Raw genomic sequence first — 12,004 nt, forward strand, 5'->3', positions numbered from 1 at the left:
ATAGTCATAACATAAAAAAATGTCTTTTCAGAGTGGTGGAGCTATTTTAGGACCCCCTGGAGCTCCTGGCGCTCCGGTAAGCATCATCATTGTTATGCCTGAAGCAAATCCTTTACAGTGTAGGGTGGAGAAACACCAGCACTCAGGCACGTTGATACTGTATGAGCCACAGAAGCTGGGAGAGCTGAATAACAAATAACCTGACCAGCCCTCCAGTGTTATCGCTGCTGCTGAGGCCCTATCACAGTCAATCATGCTCATTGAGAGCTGGTTGTTGGTGAAAGCCAAGAGGCTTCCTGACTCTCAAACAGGTGTTTCTGACCCGCCCCAGGACACACAACATCATTGACATGCAAAACGCACTGAGAAGTTCAGTTGCTTCACACAGCGCCAAGCCCAAGTGACCCGATTTGCTTATCAGCTCCCCCTGCTCCTCCTTATCAGACAGTTTGTAATCTTGTCTGGTCTCCTGGGAGACATTCATTCACAGGCCCTGCAGGAACCCATCCACCACAACCAACACTAAAGGTGGTGACAAAAAATAGACAGTCCAATATCCCCCAGCGAACAATGCACATGAAGCGCAGCTCAATCTTGAAGATGCTTCTCCTGTACAGCTCCATCACAGCCCTACAGCTCCCCTGGAGCACCAATCATAGAGCATCCTAATCAGTGTTAAGCTGGATGAGGAGCCCAATTTATCAATTAATCCTTGTTTATTTCTTAATGTGAAAAAATGCTTCAATGCTTTGTCAAAGAAATACATAGAACAAGAGTAGAACAGACATGCCTATTTAAATGAGCATAGCAGTATGGTCAGAGCAAAGTGATTAAAAATAGGAGACGTCACAGCTATATTTCATGTTATATCATTTAGGTACAACACATGTAGGGAAATTGGTCTGCACTTGCTGAAAGTTGACTCATTGACCCATTTACAGTTAGTCTTGAGTTAGAATATATTTAATATGAAAAATAAAGATATGTGAGAATTTAAATTCTGCAATTATTGAAAAGGTCCTTAATAAAAGACCATCAACAAGACTTCTACACGAAAACGTGCATATCTGCCGCCAACCCTAGAGAATAAGCAAGAAGTTTTGTTAAGCCGAGCACACCAAAGGAGGCGAAACAGAGTGCACCCAAAGAGCACCTAAGCAGACACCATCCTGTATTTTAGTGCTGTCTTTGTCTTTTAATGGAACTTTTACATTTTATGTCTTTAATGTCAGTTTTCACAATGGTAACGAGAATGGTATGGAATACCAGTATTCTTTAACGTATTTCATTGAAGTTAGAAATTCGACTATTGTGATGAATTGAACACTATTGCAAATAATTCTGTGTGTCCTTTCTATTCATACTTTTTCTGTGTGCTTCACTGAAAATTCAAATATGCATGACCAGTTTTTGTAAAGCCCATGTAATAACCAGACTGCAGCGAATGACCCTGATCATTTTTAATCTTGCTTGAGAAAGACCACAGCTCCTTATAACACAATGTAAGCATAATTTACAGACAGACATTGCAAGACACGAGACACAATAATGACTGCCATCAATTTTAATGACACTAACATACAGTGGCCACATGTCATTTCAGACTATATTTATGATTTGTACGGGAGCGGTTGTCGCATTCATGGGAGTAATCTGTCCTTTTCTTCTCTCTCTTTTAAGGGTCCCAAAGGAGATGAAGGAGTTGCAGTGAGTTGACGCTTTTCATTCTGGAGTATATATTTTATGAAATATTTTTCTATTATTTTTGGCTGCCCAAAAAATAGAGAAGTCAGAGTTTCCACTTGCTTTCTATCATTGTCTCTGCGGTTCTCAACAACATAAGTCAATACACCCTCAAGCCTGAGCACTTAACCACTCTCAGTACAACTCCAACACACAGCAAAAAATGATCATGTCTCCTGCAAATATGAAACTGTTGTACCATATTGTCTTGCCAGTGGGAACCTATGAACTCTCGCTGCACTTCAAATGCCCTTCCCCCCATACTGACACCCAAAAACAATCCACACAGACATAGGAACAATTCAGCGCTTCTCCCATCAACTTGAATTCTTTATTCTCACGGGGCCAATTGCATTTTTTATTGTTTTGTTGCACAGTGATTTTTCACCAGGATGTTAATTTGACATTTTAATAAATTGTGCGAGCAGCTCCAGTGCTGTAGTGGAATTGCCCCAATCCGTCTCACAGCTGATCCTCTGCCTGGGCCACTCTCCCCCTTAGTTGCACTCGCTTATTCATGACAATCTACATGTGTGACAATTACCTGCACAATCCGTCTATGTCAGCGCCCGTTGCCCCTCTGTTCTGTGTAATGGCATTTCTCCATGGCAGCTTGAGCAAGATGAGGTAGATAGAGGCCATCACTTGCTCGAGCACTGGGAATGGGGCTCTATTTTTAGTGCTGAAAGCAAGTCTGATTGTGATTGTCAAATGGGGCCCTTTTTCTATCCCATCTCTAGCCTACAAGGTGTGACAGCATGTGTCGTAGATCATATAATATAATACACTCAGGTTGAAGTATCGTCCTCCTAGGATTAACTATATATTGACGCGTGAAGGGTTGTATTAATATATCCCCGGGATTATCAAGAGGAGAGGTGGAAATGTGCAAAATCTTGTCTCCTGCAAAATTTAATATACTCACCTTTATGAAGCTTTGATCATATTTACTTGTTTATGTGTAATGTTTACTGACAGACTTGTAATGATACCATTTTACCTTCCAGTAGCTCATCACCAAACTCAACCTCCTATAGGACTGTGAGACAAAAATAGCACGGTTCTTGGTTGCAAAAAGGGGGAACTAACAACCCATAGTATTGGTAGTAACTTTTATGTCTTGATGCATCACGCAATGTGTTTTTCTCTCACAGGGGGAGCCAGGGGCCATGGGATTACCAGGGCTTGAAGGGCTACCTGGTGCCAAGGTAAGCAACCTTATCAGCCCAGAGAAGCGTCTCCATGACCTAACCTGATTACAAAGTGAGGGAAAGTGCTTTCTCTGTACTTCATTCTCAGTACAGGCCATTCAAAGGGCTTATTTCTGATATTTGATATCCAACTACAAAACTATATATACATTAAAAATTCTTCCTGAGTGAAAGTGAATCACATTATAGATTCCTGTTAAGTTATGAGTCAGCCTAAGGGAAGATAATTATGTGTAGAATTCAGTCACTTGGGATTTTTGAAATATGGGCTGAAGGAATTTTAGGTTGAGATCTTAGAACTGGATATACAGTAATGCCACCGCAACTTGGAACCAAGGGGTTCATGTAATAGTTAAAGAAGCATTTCCCTGCTGCTGGAAAGATGGTCTTTTCATAAAACTGAGCTGTCTATGCAGAAGAAAGAAACTGTGCTACATGACCAAAGAAACCACAGAAAAAAGGCTATGGTATTCGATTTTGAAGAAGCAAAAACCTACAACTACCAGAAATCACTTCACTGGTCGAACAAACGCTCCTGATGGTGTGGGCGTAATGCACACTTTGCCGTTTTGACACAGCCAACAACATGACACTGCAGCCCAGAAAGTTGCACAATGAAAGGCATGTCTGTAAATAAGTGGATACAGTTTTTTTAGTGTAATAACCCTCGGAAAATGACCAGTTTCACTATCAGAATTTGATCCTTTGGCACCAGTTACATTTAAGAAGGCTAGGAGAGCAGTATGACTTAATTATGTTATTCCTGTTCAAGCTAGTGGAGTGCTGAACATGAAGTAGCTCACGTGGACTACAAAGTGCAGAAGATGTGCCAATCATTTGGGAAATTTTATATGCAGTAGTTGAACTTTTCTGGCTTCATTGGCCACTGAGTAACTTTAATAGAAATAAACGGGGCTCCGCCTCCAACACTGTATCCAGTTTTCTTTGTACATCCATGTTTTGTTTGAGCAACAACCGTACAGCCAGCGAAAATTTGCCGGATGATGCGATTTAAGCAGGGAGATCTGGGTGCTGGAGGTTTATCCTAAGTTTACCACAGTTCTGTTACAAATACTTTCCACATTGTTATGATAAAAAAGTTGTTGAGAATCGACAAAGTATCCCTTTAACCATCTCCACAGTGAACTGCTACTATGAGACAAATTTTACCCAAAGACTCAAAACTACCTCTGCATGCAACTTTTCACAACTTCCTACATCTAAATTTGTATGGATTGACAGAGTGTGACTGTGTATGCTGTGTGTGTGTGTGTGTGTGTGTGTGTGTGTGTGTGTGTGTGTGTGTGTGTGTGTGTGTGTGGGTGTGTGTGTGTGTGTGTGTGTGTGTGTGTGTGTGTGTGTGTGTGTGTGTGTGTGTGTGTTGAAGGGTGGAAACGTTTGAGTTTCTTTGACATTCGAAGTAATTTATCCTTTAGGGGAATACTGTCAAAGGTGTGACATATGCAAAGTGTTTGCTGTTGAAATATGAAGAAGTCTGAAGTTCATAAGGAGGCTGTTTATCATAGCTCCCTATTTGTAATTTTTCTAAGCAGAAACTTGAGTTTTTAAATGTTTATCTCATTTGAATTGCATTTGTCCAAACAGTTATCCATTATCCTGCAGCATCCATTATACCCAGGTGTAGGCAGTTACAGATATCAGTATCTATGGGTCTGTCTGACTGTGATTTATGTGTATTCTTTATGTTATGTGTACATCATCTATTTGACACAATTTTTGCCCTCAGGGTGATATTGGCTTGCCTGGTCCGCCTGGGATAATTGGTCCTCCAGTAAGTATTTCTTTCTTCGATTAATTTAAGCCGACTCACACTCCTCCTTGATGAATCATCTGTTGTGTTTAAGTCTGCTGCTGGCAACAAGTCGATGATGTTTCATAAAGCACACAGAATAGCAGTCTTCAAAACACAAGTCCCTGCTTCGATTAATATACCTGTGGTCTGTTCAGTGGATTTTCTGTGAGACTGGTTGGTTTGTTATGAACTGGAGGCCGTAGCAGCACTTTAGATATGACACCATTGAGGACCTGTCAAACACAGTCTGTTCTCTTCCTATGTTGTGATTGACAGGGGAAGCCCGGCACTCGTGGAGAGCCAGGGATCCCAGGAGAGCCGGTGAGCCTCAGCCTCTAACTCTCTTTGAGCTGTCAATCCACGTGTCTTTCCTTTGTCACTGCTGACTGACACATCGCCTGTCTCTGTTCTGCTCTGACAGGGTGAGAGGGGGCCGCTTGGAGAGACAGGATTCCCAGGGCCCGAGGGACCTCAAGGTGTTGCTGTAAGGATGCTACATGAATTATGTTGCTCTTTCCTATATAATCACTACTACATGTTGCACAGTTCCCACGGTCATGGGAGACCTGGAAAAGTCATTGAATTTCACAGTCATGTTTTCCAAACCTAGATGATTTATGGAACTAGTAAAAATCATTGAAGGTTTGGGGAGGTCATGGAATTTCGTTGTGTAATTAAATTGTTACAATAATCTTTTGTGGATAACCTTTCACTTAACTTAACATGACAGCAAATTTGTTTTAATTTATTTAAATTTTCTGCAGCTCTCGTGTTGATTTGCTTACCATCACATACATTTTTTCCATTTTCATGTGTTTTTATGTATAACAGGCGAGTGGGACAAGATGTTAGGTCCTTAAAAAATTATGGAAAAGTAAGGATATTCTGTTTATGACAATGCATGAGAACCTGGAAAATATGGCTTTGAATATACTGTTGCTCCTTTACATCAGCAGGTGATTTTATCATTATATGGGAAAAAGAAAGAAAAAAATTCAAGGATAATATGGATAAATATGTTATGTTAGCGATCACTTGTCCTGTAGATGATTACAATCCTCTATGTAATTACCATCAGAGATGGTTTCTGTAATTTTCCCTGTAAGCGCACAATGGAACAGTGTTCGCACAGCAATCAGGATCATTATCCCTTGGTTGAGATATCTCATTAACTGTGGAGATTACTAGGAGTGCAACAGTGCTGATCCAATCGAAGGTGGGAGCTGATACAAAATGTCTTTGTTTGTGTTGCACTACCTGAGCAGGGGAGACCTGGGAAAGATGGAACTCCTGGATACAAGGTGAGTTGTGTGATCACGCTGCAAATCCCCTTATAGAAAGTGTCTTACATCAGCCGAGTTGGCGAAAGATGGCACAGCAGATTTTTATCCCCTCCCCCTCAAGCTACAGCATCCTGAGTGCATTAAACTTATTTGCATATTTGAGATTTTAACGATAAAAACTAAATGAAATCGTGCAGATTTAAGGCTTTGTTGACTTTTAGTCTTTTTACCCTAATTATACAGTTAATGCTTTCAGGCGATGATAAAATGTTTGTAATAGAGGGTAGCAGACACTTCGATTAAATATGCATTTTCCTGTCTGATGAACCTGGCTAAAATTGAAACAAATACTTGTTTCAAGTAAAAAACAAGTCTGCTTTTAGGTGACTGATCAAATATATTATACACAATTTACTTCATAATAGCACGGAATGGGCTCACAGCATGCAGCGCAGATTAGCTATGAATAGCCATTACTAACACATTATACAATCTAATACCAAACTGGTTTGACTATGGCTATTACCGTTTTGCTCTCTGATTTGCAATATTTTTTTAATGACAACCCCAACAGTTTGTTTTCTTATCATTATTAAATATTCTTCCACCAAAATCTCAGCATTGCATGAGGCCCTGCTACAGTTTTATCTTCCTGTCTCTCTGCCGTGGTGCCTGACTTTTTGGTGGGGCAACAGTGCCATCTAGCAGGTGGCTTTGCTCCCCTACGCAGACTCCTTGCACACTGCTTTGAGGTTTAATGTAATGCTCGGGGAAGCACATTTCAGTGGGCAAGATGATAGATTTAAGCCTCCCATCAGGCATTGGGGAATACAGAGTACTGAAGATTAAAGCAGGCAGGGGAGAACGGCATCACAAAGAGATGCCCGTTTTAAAACCACATCATGCCAGATTGTCTTTTGCATGGCTCCTGTAATCCAGCAGGAAATTGATACAAAGATGCTCCCAGAGGTATTGCTGTGAGCATGGTAAAGGGAAGCAATGAGGAGTGACAGGGAGGGATTGGAAGACACAAGATGTTGTGACACGAAGCCACAGACAGGTATTTTCTCTCCCGGTTGCTCCATACAGTAGAGACAGCTGATGGGGGGAGAAAAGCAGGCGTTTCTCAAACAGAGTGATGCAGAGGAGCCATGACATTGCAGAAGGTGAAACACTGTACAGGGAGATATTATACAAGCAATACACCTGAGCTGAGTAAGAAGCAATCAATGCACAGTCATCTGAAAAGTGTACATTTCTCAAAGTCAAGTAATTCAAGAAAAAAAAGCTTGCTCTTAGTTTTTTTCTGCAGGCAACAGAACAGAAACTTCTGCAGATATTAGAGTAGATATGAGCAATATGTCAATATGAATCCCCCGTTCATATATACAGATTTCAATAATGGAGTATTATGTGTGCCCCTGCATGTTATTGAATATTAATACTCAATGTGTAGTTGGTGAAAAGCTTAAGGGTCAGCCTAATTTATTTTTCCAGTTATTCAAATGTTAATCCTTCATGTTTTTTTCTACGGCAACAAAGCCTTAAAGTATGTTTACCTTCTTTTTTCAAGGGATCTACAGGTGCACCAGGGGACAGAGGATCCAAAGGAGAACGTGTAAGTAGCATTGTCTGTTTTTTCCTAAAAAGACTATAATGCAGGAAAAAATGTTTTTGATGAATAGTAATGAAAGTCTTCACTTCAGCACAAATATGACTAATCCCCACAAGCACGTAAGCACTAGATAAAGGTATTTAACGCTCTGTGCAGTTTCCTATTGTATTTGCAAGGCAAAATTAAAGCGCTCTGTCACACTGTCGCAGTAATCTATTGCAAATAGAGGATGCAGAATGAGGCTTTTAGCTTTATAGTCGGCAACAGAACCTCAGGACAGGTGACTGACTTGACACATTAGGAGAAATGGTTCAGTGTGCACAGCATGTTATTGTAAGTGATACAGTTGTGTGTGTCAGGTCTGAGAAAAAGTGACTGCACTGTACAGTCTGACAAGTTGACCGCACTTAAAATAATCTAGGAAACTGATTGCCTTGAAAATGTAAAGTAAATATAGTAAAAATCAGCCTTAATTGATTTTAACCTTATATCAAAGTGTTAGGTTTAGTAAATAGGTTTTTACTTAATTTTGTAAAGTTTTTGCAACTTAATTTACCTTGTTCTTTTGTTGTTAGAAACTTAACTAAACCAAGTTAGTCTGATTTAATTATCACAAAGAGGCTTTTGCAAATGATGAAGTTAGGAGATCTGAGAGTTCTTTTTTGTTAACATGTTTAAGAAAATAAAAAAATGACTGACGAGTTTGCAAACCAGCAGAATACAGATATACAAATATAACTACATTTTTAGTAACCTTAACAATCAAAGTAATCGGTTTCCTAGATTTTTTTTAAGTAAAATTAACTTTTTCAGATTTTACAGTGTGTGGTGCAGTTTATGTCAGCCAGGAAACATAGTTTTCAACATTGTTTTGTAAATTCAGCCAGATTTAAATCTGCACTGCGTCATACAGACCTGAGACCTTAAATCTGGTCTTCTTTGCTGCAGGGTGATCCGGGGATTCCCGGAGAAAGAGGTGTACAAGGCGAAAGAGGGCGCACAGGAGATCCTGGTCCGACTGGACTGATCGGACCACCAGGCCAAAAAGGGGATCCTGGCCCTCCGGGACATTTGGGGAATGTAAACCTCCTGGTAAGTTTTAAATTTGCAGATACCTCAGATGGAACAAAGAGTATCCCCTCCCGAGATGTTTAAAACCTTGATCAGCCCACTTCCTCCTGAGTTTGTGTAACCAGCTCAGTTATCGTTCCCTGTATGGAAAATGGTGCAGCTACAGATTTCTGCATGAAACATCAAACAAGGCTGTGCAAGGGAGGTTGCTGTTCTCTTTTCTGCTCAACGCTTCCCACTCCTCATCCAGGCGCAACAGAAGGTCAGAGAGGGAGAGAGATGGAGACAGAGAGAAAGACAGAGATATGTGGGCGTGCCTAGAGCTCTGCAGAGCAGTAAAAACACCTCTGTGTGTCACAGACATTTTACACATACTGTACGCAGTCACAACAGTTACATAACAACAGAGATGTAAAGCTGTTTGGAGAGATTTGAGGTCCAAGGCTACTATTGTTTTGCATTGTTGGCATGGAAAGCTAAAACCATGTTTGAGTGGTAGAGCATATATTTTTTATATATTTTCCATGATTATACATATAGTCAGAGGCATACAGGGCTGATTTGAAAAGCTACACATTTTCTCTTAAGCACAGAGTGCATAACTATAGAACTGGACAGAAAGTAACAACAACAAGTCTCTTTATAGAGTCATAATATCTCATTTAATATTCCCAAACTGAATCCATTTTATATTTATCTGGATATGAGGCGCAGATGTGATATCATAATGCAAGGTGGGATTTCACTGAATAGTTATAAAAGAAAAATTTCAGCAGTAATCTATCCTCTCTGCTGTTGTTTTCAACACAGATGGTTCCCACAAACTGTGCGCTGAAGCTCTTTGAGCTGAGATACATGTCTGGCATCAGTTTGATTTTTATGCAGTTATAACTACTGTATCTGTTCTGCTCAGCCCTGTTGCCTAGAAATTAAATGTGTGTGTTACGTAACTTCTTTCTTATTTACATTGTTTGATTGCTGCTTGGATTATGTTCATAAACATTTCTTTCAGCTAACAAAACGCTACCTTTATGTACTGCACATGCTTTACAAGGTGGTTAGAATTTTGGGTTCACATCCAGACTTCTGTCTTAGGTTTAGGCAACAAAAGCACTTTGGTTACAGTTAGGGAAAGACTGTGATTAATAAAAAAGCATGCACAACACAAAATAATAATGCTGTAGTCACACGACTGGGTGCGTTGTCAGTGAACATTTTGCTGATCCATTCAGTATCAACATTTTTGCGACTTGCCAGATACTTTAATTAGCAACATTTCCTCATTATGTTAATAGAAGACGTAACTTGCTTGTAATGTTTGCTTTCATTAGTGTAATTCACTATTTGCAGTTTTATAATTTCTAGGAGACAGGGCTGATTCTGTTGCAAGTTCACTCTCAATGAAAGCTGTTTGTATTCTTCTCCATTGCACACACAGAATGATTACAGCTTCATGGAAGAACTCAAAAAGTTCATCAGAAACGAAGTACAGAGGGTCTTTGAAGGTACAAATTGTTCCAACTTAATTTTACATTTTTTCCAGCTATCCTTATTCTCAGTTTTTCTGTGTTCTGAATGTGATTTTTTTTTTTCTTCCTTTGCAGAGAAGCTATCGGGCTCTGCCATGCTGCAGAAGACGCCTGCAGGGATCTTAGCTCCACAGGTCCAAGGGCCTCCAGGACCTCCTGGAAAGGACGGATTACCGGGCCCTCCAGGAGAACCCGGACCTCCTGGCCCTCAAGGTGAGAGCTCAGGCTGCCTGACTGTACTGCAAGACGTTAACACCACCTTTGAAAAATACCCACTTCTGTTGAAATATGAATTATAAATAACACTCCTAACCTTAGATTGCTCAGAACAAATTGACACACTTAATTAACCGTTTGTCGTCTGATGTAATTGAAAGCTACTACGTAACCAATAAAAACACCAGTTAGTCCAGCTACATTATGCTGGTCCTCACAAATACAACACAGGCAGCATTTACTGTGTAAAGCTGCAGGTTGACATGAACTAGAGTGAACTGCACAGCCTTCAGTTCAAGATTTTTTTTCTGTTTATAAAAAGTTGGGATGAAATATTGAAGCTGGATTGGGGTGGGGGGCACCAATATAGGTTGACACATGTATTTTGTAGGGATTCATGGGTATTTTTCTCTTGCTTAGACCCGTATATCAATGCAGACTGAGGGGCGGGAAGCAGAGGAAAGGCCAGGAGTGTGGTGCACAGCGGCTCTCTGGGAAATATGAAGACAAACGAAGAATTGGCTGTGAATAAGAGAAAGTATTATCAATGTGGACAGGAAAGAGCCCCAGTATTGATATCTCACTCCAGGAAAGAAAGCTTCTAAAGTAGAAAAGGAGCATAGTCAGGAAAGAGGGTGGACGTTCTTTATCTAACTGATACAACTTTCCGACTGCTCATACAACAGTAATGGTTTGTTGGTCAGGCTTTATACCTCAAACTTGCTTAGAAATTGTATTATGTCCGCAGCAAAACTACGGTGTCTTAACTTTTGAAGAGGAGTGTGTTATACGTTGGTGCAGATCAAAGCACCACTGCATTGGCCTTTCTCTTTGTATCTACCTCACATTATTCAAGACCATTTACACTTTAACCCACTGCTATAATATAAAATGCTGCTTTCATTCATGAATAATGTAGTTAAAGTAGGCAACTACTCAACTGTGCCGTGTTAATTCCGTTTGCATTACACTTCTTGGATTTTGTTTAGCTTGTTTTATTTTTTTATGCTTCCAAATAGTGTTTTATAGGTGATTCTTAATGTAGCTTTGCAATAAATATTTATTGAAAATAAAGAGGAAAGTTTTTTTCCCTTGATAAATCAAAAATTCAACAACTTCTTAATTTTTTTCTTTGTTGACTTGAGCCTCCACTCAGCTGGGGAGAGAGTTTGGGGTAATATTTCCTCATTATTTCTCGTCATCCTCCGCTGGAGACTGTGCTCCTCTGGAATATCCAACTTGACTTCTTTTCCAATATGCCAAAATGATTTGTTTATGGAGAAAAATAACCCCTCTGTTGAATTCTCTTTTTTTTCCTCATGGTTTGATTTCACATGGGTGAAAGTCTCAAGCTGTTAGAGAATACCCATAAGGATGCATGCTGAAGAGCATCATTTCTTTTTTGTTTGTTTCTTTTCCCTCCCGTGTTGTAATTGAGTGCTCATTTATCATTCTATTCATCTTTTACTTTTGAGAGCATAATGAAAAGACTCACTGATGTAAGTCATTGTGTTTAAGTGCAT

The 12,004-nt window shown here is 39.9% G+C and overlaps 1 protein-coding gene across 2 annotated transcripts in view; it reads left to right on the top strand.

The window, feature by feature from the left end:
• Positions 1 to 12,004, top strand: part of col19a1 (collagen, type XIX, alpha 1) — a 129,615-nt gene that overhangs the window by 108,873 nt on the left and 8,738 nt on the right. For both annotated transcript variants that reach the window (XM_088086536.1, XM_042502335.2), the window contains exons 42-52: positions 32 to 76; positions 1,681 to 1,707; positions 2,898 to 2,951; positions 4,702 to 4,746; positions 5,044 to 5,088; positions 5,189 to 5,251; positions 6,033 to 6,068; positions 7,624 to 7,668; positions 8,614 to 8,757; positions 10,175 to 10,241; positions 10,341 to 10,478. In XM_088086536.1, coding sequence (XP_087942662.1) covers positions 32 to 76; positions 1,681 to 1,707; positions 2,898 to 2,951; positions 4,702 to 4,746; positions 5,044 to 5,088; positions 5,189 to 5,251; positions 6,033 to 6,068; positions 7,624 to 7,668; positions 8,614 to 8,757; positions 10,175 to 10,241; positions 10,341 to 10,478 — 709 coding nt within the window. The remainder of the gene's footprint in view (positions 1 to 31; positions 77 to 1,680; positions 1,708 to 2,897; positions 2,952 to 4,701; positions 4,747 to 5,043; positions 5,089 to 5,188; positions 5,252 to 6,032; positions 6,069 to 7,623; positions 7,669 to 8,613; positions 8,758 to 10,174; positions 10,242 to 10,340; positions 10,479 to 12,004) is intronic.

This window comes from Plectropomus leopardus, chromosome 13, assembly GCF_026936395.1.
Source record: "Plectropomus leopardus strain MGB_pleo_1.0 chromosome 13, ASM2693639v1, whole genome shotgun sequence".
NCBI classification, from domain to species: Eukaryota; Metazoa; Chordata; class Actinopteri; order Perciformes; family Serranidae; genus Plectropomus; species Plectropomus leopardus.